At 44.7% G+C, this 22957-nt stretch overlaps 1 protein-coding gene across 1 annotated transcript in view; it reads left to right on the top strand.

Moving 5' to 3' along the window:
* The first annotated feature begins 14822 nt into the window (after positions 1-14822).
* The window catches only part of MIA3 (MIA SH3 domain ER export factor 3), a 51374-nt gene continuing 43239 nt past the window's right edge, over positions 14823-22957 (top strand). Inside the window, exons 1-2 of the mRNA XM_084828707.1 lie at positions 14823-14990; positions 18093-18226. Coding sequence (XP_084684833.1) covers positions 14834-14990; positions 18093-18226 — 291 coding nt within the window. The 5' untranslated portion in view covers positions 14823-14833. The remainder of the gene's footprint in view (positions 14991-18092; positions 18227-22957) is intronic.

Raw genomic sequence — 22957 nt, 5'->3', positions numbered from 1 at the left:
GGTCTTCATAGAACCGATCAACCTCAGCTTCTTCGGCATCAGTGGTTGGGGCATAGACTTGAATTACTGTGATGTTGAATGGTTTACCTTGGATTCGTACTGAGATCATTCTATCATTTTTAAGATTGTACCCCAGTACTGCTTTTCCCACCCTTTTGTTGACTATGAGTGCTACTCCATTTCTTCTAAGGGATTCTTGCCCACAATAGTAGATATGATGGTCACCTGAATTAAATTCGCCCATGCCTGTCCATAGTTCGCTGATTCCCAAGATGTCGATGTTCAATCTTGCCATCTCATGTTTGACCACCTCCAGCTTACCTTGATTCATTGATCTGACATTCCAGGTTCCTAAACAATATTGTTCTTTACAGCATTGGATTTTCTTTTCACCACCAGACACATCCGCAGCTGAGTGTCCTTTCGGCTTTGGCCCAGCCGCTTCACTCTTTCTGGCGCTACTTGGAAATACCCTCTGCTCTTCCCCAGTAGTGTATTGGACACCTTCCGACCTGAGGGGCTCATCTTCCGGCGTCATATCTTTTAGCCTTGTGATACGTTCCATGGGGTTTTCTTGGCAAGAATACTGGAGTGGGTTGCCATTTCCTTCTCCAGTGGACCACATTTTGTCAGAACTCTCTGCCATGACCCGTCCGTCTTGGGTGGCCCTGCACGGCATAGCTTATGGCTTCACTGAGTTACGCAAGCCCCTTTGCCACAACAAGGCAGTGATCCGGACAGTGTCTAGTGGCCATAGGATTGCTCCCTTAAAAAGTTATGATATAGAGGATACGTCATAAGCATGGACGTCCCTGGCATGATGCAGAAACACATGTTTTCATACAGCCGAGGCAAACTGATGACGTTCAGAAACTCTTGGAAAGGGCTAATGATTTGTGGAACCTACAGAGGAAGAGAATACTCTTGTGATGCACAGCAGCATAGTGATCAGGTTAAATATCTGTTGCTGCAAGGCAGACTACGCCACTGTTGTACTTGCTAGAGTCTTTTCAGTGCATGCACAGAAACACTGGTGTCAGCAAGATCATACTTGCCAATTGGGACGTCATGGTAAACAGGACAGCAGGCCCAAGGGCACTACAGACATATGGAGAAACCATTTCACACAGCCTTCACACCCAGCATGAATCTAACTGGACTGGTGTGGAAACAGTATTGAAAAGGTAGTTTATGCTGTTCATATGATAACCTAAGTGGAGAGGAGTGAAAATGGTATAGCTGCTAGTTTTATATTCTTATGATGTGCTTTATTGATATTATTTTCAGATAGTAGCCATGTTAGTCTATTGCAGCAAAAACTACCGAGAGTCTTTTGGCACCCTAAAGATGAGCAAACTTCTCAGAAGCTACTTCTTCTGATGCATGGAGTGCTACCAAGAGTTTTTATAGAGTACATACCCAGGGAGCTGTGGGGAGGGCAGGCAGAGAATTCAATGTTACAATGCATTTGTTAGTCTTTAAGGTGCCACAAGACTTATTGATATTATTGTAATTTATAGTTTGGCTGATTTATATGTTAATGTTGGACAATTTCAGTTGTACCCTTAATGAATGTTTTAATTGCTGTCTATTAACTGAATGATCAGTTTAATTTAATTATTGTATATTTGTTTAGGAACTGTTAATTATTGTGGCTTTTAGGGTGCAATCCTATGCATGTTTAGGCAGACAAATGTCCTACAACTCCCAGCATGCCCCAGCTAGTTGTAGGATGATGATGATGATGATGATTTGCCTAAACATGCATAGAACTGCACACTCCATGTGTCTACAATGGCTGGGGAAGCAGAATGCTGATGTTATAATCATGTTAACCAATAGGGGGAGTTTTCATTCTCTTCCCTGGATCGCTCCCTCCAGTTAAATTTAGTGTTTTTCAGTGCAAGCTATATCAGCAAGGACAATGAATTTTTTTTTCTGTAGCTGTTTGAGCAACTGCTGAAAATGCACTGAATTCTGAAACACAGGGAAAATCCCCTTTTAGCCTACTGTATTGGCCCCGGGAGCGTAGCCAAGTCATTTGTTGTTAGAGGGGCCTAGAGAGCCATAAAAAAGTAAAGGTGTCCCCAACCAGTCGTGTCCGACTCTAGGGTGCGGTGCTCATCCCCGTTTCTAAGCCGAAGAGCCAGCGCTGTCCGAAGACGCTTCCGTGGTCATGTGGCCGGCATGACTGAACACCAAGGTACACGGAACGCTGTTACCTTTCCCGCCGAGGCGGTACCTATTTATCTACCTGCAATTTCTTGCTTTCGAACTGCTAGGTTGGCAGAAGCTGGGACTGAAGGCGGGAGCTCACTCCGTCACGCAGCACTCGGGTCTCGAACTGCTGTCCTGCCGACCTTCCAGTCTGCAGTTCAGCGTCTTAACCACTAAGCCACCACGGTCCCTTAAGCCACCACGGTCCCTAATGACCTAAGCCTAAGAGATCCATAATGCTTGCTTAAGTTCATTATTGTTGCAATTCCCTTGCTAGTAAGCCTCTGAGTATGTGAAGATGATTCAAAGGGCTGATAGCGTGGCCTAGCACATTCCATACAAATGAGTGAGAGTGATATCAAGATCTGCCTGGGAAGCAAAGTTTGTTTATCTTAGGTAGCTGTGCTTGAGAACCAAACACTTCTAGCCTATGCTGGGAATGGACGCTAGGGGTGCTTGCTAGTGTCGTGATGCCTTATTGCTAACATATATGGTATAAAACCCATTTGACCCAATGGCTCGTGGTTCACAGAAGCTGGCTGATCCAACCACTGGGTGTGCTGTAAGTTACCCAATTAAGTCTCTTTGCAAGTAAACCTTTGAATCTGAACATAGCAGTATTTTTGGCACCCTGCTCGCTGTGCCAAATGTGTTGTCCCGGCTATGGGCGTTGAACTCTTAGGTTAGAGGTGCCAAGATAACGATAAATCAGATTCCAGGGTGTAAGTACACCTCTAACCTAAGAGTTCAACGCCCACAGCCAGGACAACACACCTACTGCCAGGTTGCACACATCACTGCATGTTCACAATATGCAGCGCATGTTCAGAACTGAGCCTTGTGCTGGAACAACCGACAGGGCTGCAGAGCCAAGTGTCACCTGCACTGAGCCCGCTGCACACCACTGGCAATCAATGGCTGTATTTTGGCCAGAGAAGCATATTTCTCTCTACCCAGCCTCCCCCAACCTGGTGCTCTCCATTAGCCATGCTGGCTGGGAATGATGGGAGCTGTGGTCCAACACATTTGGAGGGCACCAAGTTGGGGAAGGCTGCTGTAACCGCTATGTCACACTGGCTTCTTTACTAGAAATTAAGTGTCCCCTAGGGAGCAACATCCTTTTTCATATGGCATGGCAACCAACATGTGAGGTCTTGGATTCCAGGAACAATACTTCTCTACAACTCAGCAAATAGCACTTTACATTTTGGTTGAAATGGTGCGTTTTTCTTTAGGCTTTTGGTGGGTGGGTGGGTTTTGTTTGTGCTCAGGGGTTTAGGAATTTTGTTTGCATTATGCGGAACTGACCTGAGCCTGTGGTGAATTCAGTGCATATTTCAATTGAGCCAAGCCATAGAATGCAGTGGAAAGCAACCCAGCCTTCTTCAGACTCTCATGACTTGAGAGGAGAGTGCTTCTCAGCCAAAAAAAAGCAACTTGATTGCCTGTGGTGTGCAGCAGGTCCAGCACAAATTACAGCTGGCTGTGCAAGCTTGTAGTTGTGGGATTGGCTCATCACAAGACCAGGTTCTTTTCGGACATGCAGGGGTATGAGAAACCTGGCAGTATGATGAATCTGATCTGGTTCCTGAATGATGGAGCATGAAATGGCCACTTGCTTATGTCAGCTGAAAAACACCACTGGCATGGGGCAACTTTTTCTTCCCCTATTGTTGTTGTGGTGTTTGTTGCTTTAAAAAAATCTGTGCTACCTTTCAATATAAATATTTGGGGGGCAATAACATACAAATACGATCCATAATGGGACAACAGTAAAACAAGAGACAGCAGGCATCATCTGAATACACACACACCCAATAAAATTCAGTGAATGAGGCACAGTGATGGCATGATAAAATGTCTCATCTGAAAGTACCTGCAGATGAGACTCCTACTAGTCTCTCTGTTGTTTGCTTGTGGATTATAAGGCCCACTCTGCTAAATCTTATGTTCTCATCTCTGCCATGAGCTTACTGGGTGGCCTTAGGCAAGCCACCATCTATCAGCTCTCAGCACCCTCCCCCATGTGCTATAAGGAGATAATAATAAGGACCCACCCTATAAGGTTGTTGCAAAGATGAAAAAGATAATGTATGTGGAATGCTTTGAATTCAGCCTTTCCCAACCAGGTGCTCTCCAGATGTGTTGGACTACAATTCCCACCAGCCCCAGCCAGAATTGACCTGGTATGCACATTCTGGGGCTGATGGGAGATGCAATCCCTCACATCTGAAGATTATACAAAAGCTATGTATTTTTATTAGAGTTTAGTGATGGGATCAGTGCTTAAGGGCACAGTCCTATGCATATTTAGACAGAAAAATGCTGTACAACTTCCAGCATTCCACAGCCAGCATAGCTGGCACCCTAAACATCCTTTGGTAAACTGCTATGCTAACCACACAGTCCTATGCATACTTACTTGTGAAGCTTACTCTGAAGTAAACAAGCAAAGAATCAGGCATGACCTCAGTACTAAGCACAGTCATTTGAAAGTCGCTACTTCCATGTAAGTTGCTTAATTTTTTATTTTAAAAGTTATATTCTGCTTTATAAAATAAACTCAAAGCAGCTATCTTCCCACTTGATTGCACTTCAAAGAGTGCATTCTAGATCACCCAAGTGACACGAATATTATAATACCCTTCATCCATGCAACTGGATCCTTGAAGCCTAAGGTGCACAGCAAAAATGTGAGGTCAAAGGGAAGACAAATGTTTGATGTATCTAGAAAGAGTTATCACAGATGCACCAGGAGCCATGTTGCCTCTCATCAGTCCATAGAAGAGTCCACCAGTTGTTCAAGAATGGCACACAACTGGCTCCTTTCCTGTGGTCCTGCTGTGCAAGTTTCCCCAGCACAGCAAATCAGCAAGAGAGTATCACATCGATAGTAGCGGATATCCAGTGGACCACTTTCAGAGTTCCTAGATCATAAGATGTGTAAGAACTTGATGTCTGTATAAAAATGGTAAGAATAATTGCCTTCAATGACAAACCTACAACACTTGGTTCAGGTAAACAAACCTTAATGAGGTTGTTAGAAAAGCCATTGAACATGAATAACTGTAGACATACTTTCAAAGGTTCCTTCACCTGCACATCCTCCAATATTGTACATGCAGCCACCTCCCAAAAAAGCCCTTTTGTGATTTACAAAGGCTAAGGTTGCAATCCTACAGCCCTTTATCTGTGACTGTGCCTCACTGAACTCAATGGGACTTCTGAATAAACATGTATAGGATTACACTGTAGAAAGGATAGTCTCTACAGAAGAGAAATCAGGGAAGGAATGTATTCCATTTTGTTGGGCCTTTTTATTTTAGCTCAGTCACGAAAAAGACTCAAATGAGAAGCTATAGAGTTGGATCCCATTAGCAAATTTTAAAATGAATGTCAGTGTTTAAAGTAGACATTACAGATAGCTACTGAAAAGTAACTGGGTGGTACTCAAGTAAACCATCCTGCCAACTGAACAGCAGAAATTTCAGAATTCAATATTGTTCTTTTCTAACATATATAATTTTGCATTTCTGAGTATTTAATAAACCTCTGCACACCCTCAAAATCTGCTCCAGAGAGGGGAAAGTCCCACTAGGCAAGTAAACACCCACTTGTGTAGTTTTGGATTTTGACTGCTGTTCCCTCCAATTTGGTGTTTCACAGTTACTTTCTATTTATACTTAAGACTGTGTATTGTAGTCCTGACTCAGATCTCATTTATCAGAATATGCTCTTTGCATGTCTGTAGGCAGGGCTATGTATATTACATTGTTTTGTAAACTCTTGTCTTGATACTTTCATCCCCAAGGGCATAATCTTATGCATGTTTAGACAGAAAAAGTCCTACAACTCCCAGCATTCCCCAGATATTTTTCTATCTAAACATGCATTCGATTGCATGCTAAACTAATTTCGTTTGTGATATATCAAGAGGTAATTTTGTTTCATATTATATGCCATATAGCAACCGTGTGAGTTAAATTGCTGACAAGTTAACCACTCAAACTATTGTGGTTTTATGGAGTTTGATTTCATCATCATCATCATCATCATCATCATCATCATCATCATCATGTTTTCTTGCCTGAGAACTACATGGCCTACACATGGCAGTGTGATCAATGTGCAACAAGTGCAAGTTGATCACACTGCTGGAAGAAAAAGTAAGAGGACTGGAGCGGCGAGTGTCGACCCTCCAAGGAATAAGAGAACACGAAGAGTTCTTGGACAGAACGGTGGAACTACAGCAGCAAAGTGAAGAACAGAAGCTAGAAGAGCAACAGCAAGCTCAGGCAGAAGAGGAAAATGCTGAGGTGAGGAAAAATGAAGTAGAGGATACTCCTTGGAAAAGGGTGACAGTTAGAAGCAGAAGAACTAGACGCCACTCTGCACCAATGGAAGCAGTGGAGCTATAGAACTGTTTCCAGGTACTTGAGGATGAGACTAGAGGACAGCTTGCAGAGGAAGAATTACAGGGGAACCTACATGAGAGCGAGCAAGAGGCTGAAAGTCAGCCAAGCAGAGGCAATGAAACCAAGGCCTACAACAACAACAAGAGAAGAGGAATAGTAGTTAGGGATGTCAGAGAAATCCGCTCGAAAGTCAAATGGGACCGAATTCAAACACATTCGGCCCGCCGAACCTTCCCCCAGGACGGGGCACCCCGGTCTACTCGAACCAGAGCTCACGCGGTACTTTTTTTTTTTTCTCTGCCGAAAATTTTACGAAGGTATTTACGAAGGGAACTTTGCAAATTCGGATGAAAGATGGCAAAAGGGATTTTACGAAACTATTTAATAAACATGCAGTTTCCTGCTACGATGTGGCTTTCTTTCGCTGGGAGGGACGGGGTCACAAAGTGCACGTAGCCTGCCTGAGGCTGAGTCACGAACTGCACGTAGTCTCATCTTTTGTTTTATTGTCTGTGTGTGAAGGTGAGGTCAGGTTCAGGTCAGGTGAGCGAGATCCCTCCAGGCCACCCCCACCCCACCTCACCAGGAAGATAACGTCATTGAGGGGAGGGAACTCATCAACCATTTATCCCGCAGATTCCCACCTTCAGTTCACATAGGACGGCGGTCGTGTATGTCCAGCAGCCTCAGTTGCTCCAGGCCAGACTCCAGAGTCCACTCCAGACTAATAGTGGGAGACTCCTTGATGCGTGGCATCGAAACCCAAGTATGTCGCAAAGACCCGTGGACTCGCCAGGTATGCTGTCTCCCAGAAGGACGGATTAGAGATGTGCCTGAAGGGTTGCCTGCACTCATAAAGCCACTGACAGGTATCCCTTTCTTCTCATCCATGTGGGAACAAATGATACCGCCAAGCAGAGCTACAAAGAAATCACGTCAGACTTTGAAGCTTCGGGAAGGAAACTCAAGAACTTTGGGGCTCAGATAGTTTTCTCATCCATCCTTCCAGTAGTTAGAAGAGGGACAGAAAGGGAAAGAAAAATACTCTGGGTGAATGATTGGCTATGAAGGTGGTGCCGATGAGAGAGATTTGGATTCTGGGACCATGGACTATACTTCCTGGAAGATGGACTGTTGGCAAGGGATGGGTTGCACTTCACATTGGCTGGGAAGAATGTGTTTGGCCACAGCATGAAGAACTTTAACAGGAGGGCTTTAAACTGAATGCTACAGGGAAAGGTGACGTGAAGTTGGGGGTAACAATGGACAAAGGCTCATGCACCATAATGGATAGAACAGCTCTAATAGTGACCAATAATAGTCTTCAGAAACATGTAGGAAGAAAGCCAGCCTGTGAAGCACATGGTCTTCAATGTCTATATACTAATGCCCAGAGTATGGGAAACAAAAAGAACGAACTTGAACTCTTAATACAGGAAGGAAATTATGACTTAATAGGTATAACTGAGACTTGGTGGGATGACTCTCATGACTGGAATACAGCAATTGAAGGATATAACTTGTTCAAAAAGAACAGGAGGAACAAAAAGGGAGGTGGGGTTGCACTATATGTTAAAAATACATATCTCTGCACAGAATTACAGGAGGACGAGCTTGGTAGCCCCATTGAGAGCATCTGGGTTAAAATAAATGGAGCAAAGAATAAAAGGAACCTGGTGGTCGGAGTCTACTACCGCCCACCCAATCAAGGAGAAGATGAGGATGAAACTTTTGAAAAGCAAATAGCCAATGTTTCAAGGAAGCATGATGTAGTAGTAATGGGGGACTTCAATTTCCCCAATGTTTCTTGGGAGAAAAATTCTGCAAAACATGGCCCCTCCAAGAAATTCCTGACTTGTGTTGCAGATAACTTCCTCCTATACAAAGTAGAGGAAGGAACTAGAGGATTGGCTATCCTTGACTTGATCCTAACCAACAGAGATGACTTAGTGGATAAAGTAGCAGTTGCGGGAACCCTTGGGGAAAGCAACCATGTTATACTTGAGTTCTTGGTTCTAAAGAAAGCAAAAGCTGAGTGTAGCCAAACGCATACCCTGGATGTTAGGAAAGCCGATTTTAATAAACTCAGAACAATGGTAAGTAAGGTCCCATGGCAAGCGACTCTAATGAGAAATGGAGTCCAAGATGGGTGGGAGCTTTTCAGAAGAAGCCAGTGTGGCTTCACAAAAAGCTTAGAGATGACCTGAAAACAAAAAAGGACACATATAGGAAGTGGAAGGAAGGACAAGCAACAAAGGAAGAGTACAGGCAGGTAGCACAAAATGGAAGGGATGGCATCAGGAAGGCTGAAGCTGAGAACAAGCTGAGGTTAGCTAGGGATGCTAAAAGCAACAAAAAGGCTTTCTTCAGATACATGCATAGTAAAAGACAGAAGAAAGAAATGGTGGTTCAACTGTTAAATAAGGATGGCAAAATGATAACAGATGACAAAGAAAAGGCAGAAGTGCTCAATTCCTACTTTGGCTCAGGCTTCTCCCAAAAGAGGGTCTATGACCCCCCCCCCCCCGGCAAAGGTGAAGTACAGGCTGAAGGGGCAGGAATGCAGCTTGAGATTGATAGGCATATGGTCAAGGAACACCTAATTACTTTGAGTACAAATCTCCAGGGCCAGATGAACTGCATCCTAGAGTAATAAAGGAACAGACAGAAGAGCCCTCAGAACCACTGTCTTATTATCTTTGAGAAATCATGGAGGACGGGTGAAGTGCCAGATGACTGGAGGAGGGCTAATGTTGTTCCTATCTTCAAAAAGGGTAAAAAGGAGGAACCTGGGAACTACAGACCAGTCAGTCTAACATCAATCCCTGGGAAAATTCTGGAGCAGATTATAAAGCAATCAGTCTGTAAGCACCTTGAAAACAATGCAGTGATTACTCGAAGCCAACATGGATTTGTCAAGAACAAATCCTGCCAGATGAATCTGATCTCATTTTTTGATCAGGTCACCCCCTTGTGGACTGTGGGAATGCTGTGGACATAATATACCTCAAAGTGCCCCATAGTATCCTGATGAGCAAACTAGCTAAAGGTGGGCTAGATGAAACAAAAATCCGGTGGATCCACAGTTGGCTACAGAATCGGACTCAAAGAGTGCTTATCAATGGGATCTTCTCAAACTGGGGAGAGGTAATGAGCAGAGTACCACAGGGCTCAGTCCTGGGCCCAGTGCTCTTCAACATTTTTATGAATGACTTGGAGGAGGAGGTGCAGGGAATGCTGATCAAATTTGCAGATGACACAAAATTGGGCGGGATAGCTAGTACCTTGGAAGACAGAAACAAAATTCAAAGTGATCTTGATAGACTGGAGCACTGGGCGGAAAACAACAGAATTACGTTTAATAGGGATAAATGCCAAGTTCTGCACCTAGGAAAAAGAAACCAAATGCACAGTTACAAGATGGGAGATACTTGGCTCAACAACACTACAAGTGAGAAGGATCTTGGAATTGTTGTAGATCGCAAGCTGAATATGAGCCAACAATGTGATGTGGCTGCAAAAAAGGCAAATGCTCTTTTGGGCTGCATTAATAGAAGTATAGCTTCCAAATCCTGGGAAGTACTAATTCCCCTCTACTCAGCACTGGCTAGGCCTCATCTGGAGTGCTGTGTCCAGTTCTGGGCACCACCCTTTAAGAAGGATGCAGACAAGCTGGAGAGGGTTCAGAGGAAGGCAACAAAGATGATCAGGGGACTGGAAACAAAGCCCTATGAAGAGAGACTGAAAGAACTGGGCATGTTTAGCCTTGAGAAGAGAAGACTGAGGGGAGATATGATAGCGCTCTTCAAGTACTTGAAAGGTTGTCACAGAGAGGAAGGCCAGAATCTCCTCTCGATCATTCCAGAATGCAGGACACAGAATAATGGGCTCAAGTTACAGGAAGCCAGATTCTGGCTGAACATCAGGAAAATCTTCCTGGCGGATAGAGCAATATAACAATGGAACCAATTCCCTAGGGAGGTGGTGGGCTCTCCCACACTGGAGGCATTCAAGATGAGGCTGGACAGCCATCTGTCAGGGATGCTCTGACTTGGATTCCTGCACTGAGCACGGGGTTGGACTCGATGGTCTTATAGGCCCCTTCCAACCCTACTGTTCTATGATTCTATGATCATCATCATCATCATGTGTTAGGTTCATTTCTGTTTTCCACTGATCCTTCAGATTACATATCCTAGCAGAAACAGGATGGCTGCTGAAATTAAATTCTTAGAAATGTAAACTTATCTATGTTACAAAAGAACAATATTGAATTCTGAAATTTCTGCAGGCATTCAGGAAAACATATATTGAACTTAAGGTGGATAGTTCCTTGTAAATATCACACTGGTCAGCTGCAACCAGCAGGAAGGAAATCAGTGTTAGGGCCAGTTGGGGAATATATAAAGGGTTGGATCCAAGATCTGCCTTCCACAAGAGGAAGGGCTCTGCTTGCGGAAGGCCCCTGTGCCTGAATTTTAGGGATCCCCCTCTTCCACCCCATTCAGCAGGGTCTCCTGACTCCCTGTGTAGCATTTTCAGGGGGCCGGAGGGGCTGCCATGGGAGGGGGGTCAGGGAAGTCCACTTGCATCAGTGTAGTTGTTCCAGTGTAAATCTAGATCCAACCCAAAATATAGTGTCATATCAAGCAATAGTACATGCACATTTTGGGCAATGTATGCATTTCTGGTCTAGTGAAAATACTGGAGGAATGGGGGAATAACCAGACATGGGAAAAAGATTAACGTAATTTACAAAAATAAGCAAAACATAGGAAAGAAAAATAAAAGGGAAACATATCAAATTTGGGGAAAGATGAATGGGATGGATTTAAAGCAAGGGTGGGGAACTGATGGCCTGCAAGCTACGTGAAGCACATGGGTTTCTGTTGGAACCAATGGGAGGCTTTTTAAAAGCCTAATTGAAGCATGGGGGCGATTTTAGAGGGGGTCACAGCTGGGGAGGGGAGGGATAACCCTTTACTCCTTGTGCACTATGACACCGCCCCCGCCCCCAGTGGTCCTCTGCCCAGCACTTAGGGTCTGAAAAAGCTTTCCATTAGTTCCAATGGGGGGCTTTAAAAAAGCCTAATCGCTGTGCAGGAGAGGGAATTGTGAGCGTGTAGTTGTGCAGGGGAGTGTGTGGCTTTGGCTCTGCACACCTCTGACATGTGGCCCCCAGAAGCCTAGTCATGAAGAATGTGGCCCTCTGGGTGGGAAAGGTTACCCACCCTGGTTTAAAGCATGAGAGGGTTAACTTTTCCCTTTCCAGCTATGGCGCTCCCTGCCTGGCAATTGCTCTTTTAAAAAAGCTTCCATGCTGAGATAGTACACAACAGAATAGCACACAGCAAAGAATCAATAACTGTGAGGCTATAAGAACATCAACTTCACTTCTGATGCAATTAGTAGTGGAGATTACAATTAGTGATCTCTGATAAGAAAGCAGCAATAATTGGAAGACTGCAACAGGCTGCTATGTATGCAGTTGCACTATGAGCCCAACTAGTTCATCATCATCATCGTGCTTGATACAAGGAGCTCTGTGTGCTTGACACATGTTAATGATTTTAAAAGGGCTCTTCTGCCAAATGTGCAAAGAAGAAGGTATTTGCATCTGAATCATAAGCTTCTTCTACTACTTTTCATGTAGAAAAGTACATGAAAAGTAGTACTACTTTTCATGTTAGGATACAAGGTCCAACAAACCTTGGCTTTCTTTTGTCATAATCCTAGATACACACACATTTTCCTGTATAGCATTCACCATAACTTGTTTTACAATGAACCACTCAAAAGTAGCAGCAACAGATGTTTTATTAGAGCAAATATATAACCAAACCAAAGCAATATTTTTAATGCAAGCCAGTTGAAAACATAGAGAAGTGTTCATTGCTACCACACTGTATCTATACCTTTACACACACACACACAAGGTGGCATAGCAGGCCTCTGAACAATGGGTGAATCATTTAAAAGCTCCTTATTATGTGTGTTGGCCCAAACACAAGCTGTACAGATGCGCTACATATCCCCATTTATGGCTGGCACAGGCGTGGGATGCTCAGCCCAACACATGGTAGTAAGGGTCTTTTGAACCTTTTGCCAACCATGTAGAGTGCCAACATGCTCAGAGATGTTCAGCCACCTCCATGTGGGGGCTACCAAGTTTAAATCAGTTCCTTATAAATAACATTTGGAATAATAGCAACAGAGAGGATGCACCAAATAGGACCATGCAACGCTTCTGACCATTATTAAAATACTGTTGGACAGGAAAAGGTAACATTTATCATAAAAACATAAGAACCCAGATGGCTCAGTCGATGTGACCTGTTGAAACTGAGGCATGGTTAACACAAGTAACAGAATGAGGTGGTACAACAGAGTGCACATTTCAGACTCTAGGTGGGAGATCACATTTTTTAATCTCCCCCATGTACATTTTCCCCAGCCATGTTACTCTGTTGCAGCCAAATCGAGTGTTGTGGCATCTTAAAAATGAACACATTTATTTTGGTGTAAGCGGAGTGTCCAGGAAAGCTCATGCCAAAATAAATGCGTTAGTCCTTAAGGTGCCACAAGACTCTTTGTTGTTGTTTCCCTATGTAATTACTCCCTTACACATTGAGGGAAATGTTTCTATCTTCCCTGCTGTGCTAGACTTCTGTTTGCAGAGAGAATTTTCCATATGGATTTTTTTTAAGTGATCCCTCCCCTGGCATCTGAAACGATACCATCCATTCTACCACCTTAGGACTCTGCCACTTCATTCTGCTGCAAGTGTAGACCCAGAGTGAGATTGTTGCCGCTGTCCCTCTATATGTGAAAGATAGAAAGATTAACAACAGAGCATTAAAAATATATTTTCAGCTAAACATTTCGGTTTCTGCCCTCATCAGTAGCTGTGCCATTAAATGGGTATCAGGAGTGGCAGTTTGGACTGCCTGGACATACAAATTCCCTGGGAGAAAAAACACAGGTATGATTGGTATAACACTTATGAATTGTCCTCATATATATTCCAGCACAGGCTTTAAGTTGCAATCCTGACATAAATTACCCTCATTTACTGGAGAGTCAGCAAACTCAAATATATTCCGTGGGGCTTGCTCTCTAGTAAAATATCCTCTTTACAGAAGACAGTCCTTAGTTTAAAGGGCTGCCAGAAGACAGTGTTCTATTTTGACGTCGTCTTCTGTTTGAAGGGGCTGTTCAGTCCAAGTCCAGTTTAAATATAAAGAACTATCAAAAGAAAGAGTTGGGACTTGAAGTTGCCCATCAACAGCAGACCAAGCAAGGCACACAGGTCACCCGGCCACAGTGCTCCAGACTATAATGAGATGTGATGTATTTCTATTTAAATTGTAATAATTATTTCTAATCTGGCATTTATACATAAAAACTAGCATATGTAAATTTATGCAAACTGGTCTTTTCTTTTTTGGTAAGAGCATAAGAACACAAGAAGAGCCATGCTGGATCAGACCAAAGGTCCATCAGGTCCAGCATTCTGCTCACACAGTGCCCAACTGACCGCCTGTGGGAAGCCCACAAGCAGGACACGAGTGCAACGTCCTCTTTTTTGGCGATCCCGAAGTGGCCATCCTACTAAATAGGCTCAGCCGGTTGCAGCCTTCGGCACAACCCTGCGTCGGAAGCACAAAGCCGACGGGCGAAGCTTTTCCCAGCAACCAGGCCGGGTGAGGTAGAAATTCTAACCCAGCCTTCCCCCCAACCTGGTGCCTTCCTGGCCGGGGGGGGGGGGTGTTGGGAGTTATACTCCAACACATCTGGAAGGCACTCGGGTGGGTGGGGAGAGGCATGGCTGCACTGACCCCCTGGCCTCGCCTCAAGGAGAAGAGACGGGTCCAAATGCGGGCCTCCTTAGCAGGAAACAAGGCCCACGGAAGGACGGATTCGGGGATGGAGGGAGAGGGGCGAAGAAGTGTTCCTTCCGCAGGGGTGGGGGAGCGCTCCTATCCCTCCTGCTGCTCCCCCCGGAGCCCGCGCAGGGTGCGGCCTTCTTCCTCCTCCTCCTCCTCCATCCCCTCTCCCTCCGCCTCCTGCTGCTCCCTCGGGACAGCGGGCGAGTCTCCTCCTCCATATCCTTCTCCAGCCCGGCTCTGCTGACGTGTCTGCTCGGCCCCCGGCTCCCTCCTCTCGCTCCTCAGCCATCCCGGCAGTCTCGCTCGCGAAACATGGCTGCGGCGCGGCGGCGGCGGCGGCGGCGGCTCCCCCTCGCGCTGGCGCTGTTCGTCCTGCTGCTCGGCGCCCAGCCGCCCTCTTGCCGGAGCCAGGCGCGGCCGGACCGCCGTTTCGCCGAATACAAGCGCTGCGCCGACCGCGAATGCAGCAGTAAGTCGCGGTGGGGAGGACGAGGGCGGAGGAAATCCGCCGGGTCCCTGCGACTGCCCGCGCGGCGGCGGCGGCGGACGGAGGACCTGTTGGCATCCTCCCCAAGGCCACGCAGCGAGAAGGCGAGGCGGGCCGGCGCTGCCGCCTGCCTTCTCCTCAGGAGCGAGGCGAGAGGCCGCGGCGGGGTGTCGTTCGTCTCCGCTTCCCCCTCGGCTCTCCAGGCTGCGGGGAGGCGGCGGCCGGCATCCCTTCTCTCTCCCTCCCCAGCTGAGAGGAGGACAAAGATGCTGTTGGAGGTTTCCTCCCTTGCGCCGCTTTGGGCCCGCTGCTCGCGACCAGCTAGTCACCCCTCGCAAACTTTATGCTTTTCTTTTGCGGCGGGCGGGAGGGGGCACCCAGTAATGGAAGCAGACGGGGCTTTCTTTTCAGTTTGTTTCAGTGTAAAACTTACTAGCAAGTCAGCTTCATTGAACTCGATGGGACTGAGTGCCGAGTTTTGTTTTGTTTTGTTTAAAAAAAAAAACACGTTTCTGTGTCTAGGATTGGAGCCAAAGCTGGGAAATGTTGCCTCCACCTCCCTCCCGTGTGCCTCGCTCCGTGTCGCATTTTCGGTTGTATGCTCCTGTGGGCAGGGAGCCCCTCATATTGCCTAAAGCTTCACTGAACTCGATGGGACTTAGAGCTGAGTAAAGAAAAAAATGTTTCCATGCCTAGGATTAGAGCCAGAACTGGGAAATGTTGCCTCCACCTCCCTCCCGTGTGCCTCCCTCTGTGTCACATTTTCAGTTGTATGCTCCTGGGGGCAGGGACCTGTCTCCTTAGAGTTTCTAAAGTATTGTGCGCACTTTGTTGTTTATTCGGGCAGTCGCTTCCAAGTCTTCCTGACTTCATGGACCAGCCCACTCCAGAGCTTCCTGTCGGCCGCCACCCCCAGCTCCCCCAAGGTCGAGTCCGTCACCTCCAGAATATCATCCATCCATCTTGACCTTGGTCGGCCCCTCTTCCTTTTGCCTTCCACTTTCCCTAGCAATTGTGCACACTAGGAACATAGAAAGCAGCCATATACTCAGTCAGACCATTGGTCCATCTAGCCCAGTATTGTCAACACTGCCTAGCACATGCTGTCCAGGGATTCAGGCAGGAGTTTTTCCTGCTCATGCCAAGGATTGAACCTGGGACTTCCTGCATGGAAAGCATGTGCTCTACCACTGGGCTACATCCCCTTCCTAACTGAAGGTAGCCAAGATATATAGCACCTGCACATACATCTTTATTCCTCCCCATTCCATCCCTAATTGCAGAGAGCAAATTTCATCTCCATCCTCATCTTCTTTTTTCATATATATACTTTACTTTGATTGGGGGGTCTTTTATGCCCCAAGCAAGCAGCACCACACAATCTGAGATACCCTGCTGTGTCACAAAGGATGTCAGGCTGCATCTTTTGGATCAACCAGGACTTCAGTTGTAACCCTAAAATATTATTGCCTGGAGTTGGCCACGTGGGCTGCTTGTGGAATTCGTCTAACCCTGGGTAGCGTCTGGAGCAAACACCCATTAAAAACGTGTTGGTGGATCTGTTTGTGTTAATGCTGTTCTTGAATTAGAGCTGTTCACAACAGGATTTTATTTTTTTAATAAGCATCAAGCTTTTGCCAATGCCTTCCCTGCCCCTTTGCTTGTAAACAAACTTGCATCTTCTAGAACCTGGTTTTAGTGAGAAGCGAATTATTGACCTCATTCTCTTCTCCTCCTTTCTCTGCCTCTGTCTGGTATCATATTACTCAAAGTAACCTAGTATGTAAAATTTGTTCTCTTGGAAATATACAGATAAGTGGGGGGTTCTTTGACTACCCTGTTAGCTCCATGGGGGGGGGGGAGATGGGGTGGTGTTTATTCTTCCTATCCAGAGTTAACTATGAAAATGTCTCAAAAGTTTCAGACTTATAAATTGAGATTCTGTGTGTTTAATTTGTGTCACTGACAGCCCACTCTTAGATGTGCTTATTTGGAAGGAAGGGTTACTTCCTGGTAAATGTGCATAGGATTGGGGCTGTGCTGTACAATCCTATGCATACTTACTTGGAAGTAAGTCCCACTGAGTTCAGTAGGACTTCTTCTGAGTAAGTTGGCATAAGATTGCAGTCTTTAGCTGTGAACTATCCATACTTGGGAGTGAGCCCTATTGAACTCTGTGGGACTTACTTCCAAGTAAGTATCCCTAGGTTGTGTTGTTAGTCTGAAATTATTGGACTACAAATAATACTCCAGTAATGTAATAATCCAAGACTTGAATATTCAGTTAAATGAAATATTTTTGAGATACACTAGTTTTTTTAAAAATTACATCCTAACTACATCAAAGTGTTTGTGAATTATAAAATATTGGGGCTACTTCATTTATATTTGTTTTAATTTAAAGGTCTGTTAGCCATATTGGACTTATTTTTGAAAGAAGATAAATATATTTTAATAAAACGAATACACCGTATCAGAAAACAAATCAGCAAAATGTGAATTCAAGTTAAAACCAACCAATGTTCTGCAGAACTACAGGTGTCATTGTGTTGTAAATCCTAACTATGTTTATTCAAGAAACAGTTGATATCTATGAATGAAAACACTTGTAACCATGAGATCCTTTTTTGGCACCTCAGTCCTAAAGACACTTACATTGGAAACAGTTCGACTTGGAAATTCACAGATGTATTTTCACATTTAAGTTTAGAGTGAGAGTTTCTGCTTGGCATCCTGACCCTTTGTGCTTAAAAGTATGTCCCTAAAATTTGATAGGACTTTGTGAATACGTTTAGGAATAGGATGCGAGGATATATTCCCAGTCCATTAAACTAAGTAGGAGTTTCGCCATTAAGTTCAATAAAATGTAGATTGAAATCTCATTATGCGATGTCATTGTCTCAACACACAATGAAGGCATAAAATAATATTAATACTATCTGTGTACCAGTCATAATTTCTTGTTCTTGGGCTACGTGAATCCGTCTGTTTATATGATGGACTGCATGTCATTGACAGATTTCTTTTACTGTGCAGAGAACTATCTTTTATTTACAGTGTCTTTTTCTCACTGTCTTTCAACAGTGCTAATGTGTCGAGGGAAGGCAGTGAAGGATTTTAAAGGTCCAGATTGTCGTTTTGTAGATTTTAAAGAAGGTGAATCGGTGTATGTGTATTATAAATTAACAGGAAGAACAAGTGATCTTTGGGCTGGAAGTGTAAGTTTTACATACTTTATTTGGTTTTACACACGTTGGAAAAATGAATCTGTCTCTTCTAATAACATTTTAATTAATATTTCTTATTTTCTATGGCTACTTTAACCAGAGATGCTTATGATTTTTGTATTTCCTATGCCAGTTCAGTAATGCATTGTTATGTATTGTTAAGTGCTCTTCACTTTGCTGAGGAGTTAGAAGTCCACGTATAGTTCTACAGAATCTACAGGGTTTTAGCTTCCTTTGCATAAGAGAGCACCATTGACTTATTTTTGAATTAATATTTGTTCTATTTACAAATATACAACAAAGGCTACTGGAAGCAAGCAGATGCCTAAAAACAGTCAGCAAAATCAAAGATCCTGCATTAGATTCCCAGAGAGCAACAACCAGGTTGTGGAGTCCCACAACTACCAAGTGGCTTCCAGTCTAGTTAAACTCAACAGCTCTCTCTAGCCCAATTCAGATGATCATATATTGGCTTAATAGGACAAGATATGAACAAGACTTTTGCCTGCACATGCAGCCCTCTTTCTTCTCCCTTCTCAGCATGAACAGTCAACCAGGAAGCATCTCATTAACCATAGTTTTCTATCTTGTCTGAACTTTGAAACAGTGGTTTCCCAGCTTTGGAACAAGCCAGGATTTTAAAAGTATAAGAGCTATTCTAAATCAGACTAAAGACCTACCTAGTTTGGCATTCTACAGTGGCCAACCAGATGCTATGGGAAGCCCACAAACAGGACATGGATGCAATAGCACCCTCCCTTTCTTGTTCCACAGCAACTGGTCTTAAAAAGCATACTGATTTTGATACTGGAGATAATATATAGCCAATGATAGCTTTATCCTCTATGAATTTGTCCAGTCCCCTTTTAAAGCCATCCATGTCGGTGGCTATCCCCTTGTGGTAATGAATTCCATAGCTTAACCATGCACTATGTGAAGAAGGCTTTCTTCACATGGAGCTTTTATCTTGCGATTGAGATGGCTCCTTCACGGAAGTTTGCGGGCTCTTTACAAGACGCCATGACCCTCCAGGGCGTCTCCTGCACTAAATGCCCTTTGTTCCGTTTTTAAATAGATTGCAGATAATGAACTATCAAATTACTGTTGAGTTCCTCTTGAGTTCCCCCCATGAAAAGAGGAAAAGCGGCAAGAAGAGAAGTGAGATCAATGAAAGATAATGGAAGACTCAGATATGGGGAGAAGGAGGAGGGAAGGGAGGGGGGAAAGGAAGTGGGTGAAAAAGGGAGTTGTGATCCTGCATTTAAAATGGAAGCAGAAAGCCCTGTTTTAAATGCAGGATTTTAGGCTGGTGTAGAGATCCCCGAAGTCTTTCTTTTTGACTGTACTGAATCTCCCACCATTCATCTTCACCCTTGGATATAGCATTATGAGAGAGGGAGAAAAACGTTCCATCCATTTTCTCCACAGCATGCATAATGTTATACACCCCTGTCACGTCCCCCCTTACTCACCTTTTTTCTAAACTAAAGAGCCCTAAATGTTGCAATCTTTTCTCATAGGGAAGTTGCTCTTGCTCCTTGATCATTTTGGTTGCCCCTTTCTGCCCCCATCAACCTCTAGCAAACTTTGTACTGTGATTTAATATCCTGGCTTGTTCTGAAGCTAGTAACCATGGTTTCAAAGTTTAGATGAAATGGCAGAGTATAGTTAGAGGTTTCCTGGTTTGATTGTTCACACCACAAAGATAAGAGCAAGAGGGCTGTGTGTGTGGGCAAAGTGATTGTTCATATCTCAGTTTCTCAAGCTTAGAGATGATCATCCAAATGTAACCCGTTGTCTTTCTACAAATTCAATAACTGCCAAACACTTTCTTTCCCCTCCCCCACCCATGCAGGGTACTGTACTCACATCCCATTCCTGTGGGTAAATTTCCCTTTCAGGAGAACATTCCTTGTCATTAGACCCCTTTGATAAAACTTCAGCCTATCAGCTTAACAAAGAATTGTCACCCAGCAGCTGTAGCAGTATGATCTGCCTTGGGAAACGGCCTTGGTCGCCCTGTGGGATGACCTCTGCTGGGAGAGGGACAGGGGGAGTGCGACCCTGTTGATTCTCCTGGACCTCTCAGCGGCTTTTGATACCATCGACCATGGTATCCTTCTGGGTAGGTTGTCTGGGTTAGGAGTTGGAGGCACTGCACTACAGTGGTTCCGCTCCTACTTGGATGGCCGATTCCAGAAGGTGGTGCTGGGGGATTATTGCTCTGTGCCATGGCAATTGTGCCATGGGGTTCCACAGGGCTCTATTTTATCCCCCATGCTGTTTAACATCTACATGAAACCGCTGGGGGAGGTTATCCGGAGGTGTGGGCTGAGGTGCCATCAATATGCAGATGACACCCAGCTCTACCTCTCTTTCTCATCAAAACCAGGTGAGGCAGTGGCTGTTCTGAATCAGTGCCTGGGCACGGTAATGGACTGGATGAGGGCCAATAAACTGAAACTCAATCCAGACAAGACGGAGGTACTGTTAGTGGGTGGTTCGTTTGCCCGGCTAGGTGATATTCAACCTGTTCTGGAGGGGGTTGCACTCCCCCTAAAGGATCAGGTTCGTAGTTTGGGGGTGCTCTTGGATCCAGAACTGTCACTTGAGGCACAGGTGAACTCAGTGGCACGGAGCACTTTTTATCAGCTTAGGCTGGTATACCAACTACACCCTTATCTGGACAGAGATAGCCTAGCTACAGTTATCCATGCTCTGATAACTTCTCGTCTGGATTACTGCAATGCGTTATACGTGGGGCTGCCTTTGAAAATGGTCCGGAAACTTCAGCTGGTCCAAAATAGGGCAGCAAGATTGTTAACAGGGACTGGCCTGCGAGCTCATATTACGCCAGTACTTTTCCAGCTGCACTGGCTGCCGGTCCATTTCCGGGCCCGATTCAAAGTGCTGGTGTTAACATTCAAAGCCCTTAACGGCTTGGGGCCAGGTTACCTGAAGGATCGCCTCCTCCCATATGTGCCTGCCCAGACCTTAAGATCATCATCAGCGGCCCTTCTCCGTGAGCCCCTGCCAAAGGAAGTGAGGCGGGTGGCTACTAGGAGGAGGGCTTTTTCTGCTGTGGCACCCCGGCTCTGGAATGAGCTCCCTAGTGAGGTTCGCCTGGCGCCTACATTGTATTCCTTTTGGCGCCAGGTGAAGACCTTTTTATTTTCCCAGGCATTTTAGCATTTTAGCTTTCTAAATTTTTATCTTTGCTGTTTTAAATCTGTATTTTAAACTCTTGCACTGCTACTAGGTTTTATTGTGGTTGTATTGTTGTATTGTGGTTTTAATGTTCTATATATTTTAAATTGTTTTATTGTGTGTTGTTTGGTTTTAATTTTTGTGAACTGCCCAGAGAGCTTCGGCTATTGGGCGGTATAGAAATGAAATAAATAAATAAATAAAATAATAAATGATCTGGTTCGCACTTCATGACAATACTGCGTTGTTTAAACCATGGGTTATTTGTGACTGCACAGGAGTGAGTGAATGTGCTTGTCTCCCAACTGCTCACTGTTTCCACTTCAATTATGCTTTGGTAAATAACCCAGGAATGACCCATTCCTTGGTTGTGCTCTGTGACATCTGAACCCATCATTCTTTAGTTCTTGAAGGAGAAACAACCCAAAGTTTTAACCCAACAACAAACCATGAGTTGTTTCTTCCTCAAGAGCCCTGAATGTTGGGTTTCAGTGTCACGGAGCACAACCAGGAAAGGGGTGTTCCTGGGTTGTTTAGCAAAGTGAAAATGAAGTGGCAAGCAGTCAGAAGGCATCATGCTTACTTGCTCCCACACTGTCACAGGTAATCCATGATTTAAACCAGGGGTGGGCAGAAGGTAGATCTCCAGAGGTTTTGGACTTCAACTTGCAGAAGCCCCTGCCAGCATGGCCAGTGGGCAGGAATGCTGGGAGTGGAAGTCCCAAACATCTGAAGATCTACTTTCTGCCCACCCCTGGATAAAACAACCTGACATCATTTTGATGTGCAAACTGGGTCTATCTGTGTTTATACCAGTAGAACTATCACCTGCACTATTTTCTAATGCAGAAAAGGTTATGCTTTGAGGCAGAAAACACTGATGCTGCCTTTGTCTTTGGGGGTGGGTGGGGAGGGATAGTAATTGGTGATGATGCTGAAGTTGGTTCTGCTTCCATCTTAAGACCACATCTATTCACGGGAGTGGGAAAATGCACATGCACCAGAGCATCCAAATGAAACAGCCAGATTTCTAGGAATTCGTAATTAAAATTGCTGTTCCTGCACGGTACAATATATTAATCATGGTTGCAAGTTTTTTTTTTTATATTATTGGCATTTCTTTTGAAAGCAGCTTAAGGGCCCAACTATATATTACCACAGTTCCAAGTTTCTTTTCCTCAACAATTTCTGTCATCTTTTACTGAAAATCACCCTCAGAGGCTGTGATTGGGAGAACAACAGTGGAAGGAAAGGCTGCTTAACCCTTCCCGTTCCTGCCATTTGCCTACTCAAAATCCCCCCCCCCGCCCGCTTTCCTACCCATGGTGGAAAACATATGGGGGTCCCTGTACTTTTTATTTATTTTTTGCTCTTGTGAGGGGAGAAAAGCAACTTCAGGGAGGGCAGTTTTGAGTAAAACATGCAACTATGCATAATGAGTAGTTTGTCCCTGAGAAATTTGTGGTAATATCCATTGTCACATGAGAAGACTTCTGCTTGGCAGTGGTACCTTCC

This window comes from Heloderma suspectum, chromosome 1, assembly GCF_057233095.1.
Source record: "Heloderma suspectum isolate Gila_16-S chromosome 1, 16-S_ref, whole genome shotgun sequence".
Taxonomy (NCBI): Eukaryota; Metazoa; Chordata; class Lepidosauria; order Squamata; family Helodermatidae; genus Heloderma; species Heloderma suspectum.
Note: the sequence above shows the minus strand (reverse complement) of the source record. Positions and strands in the feature narration are given on the sequence as shown.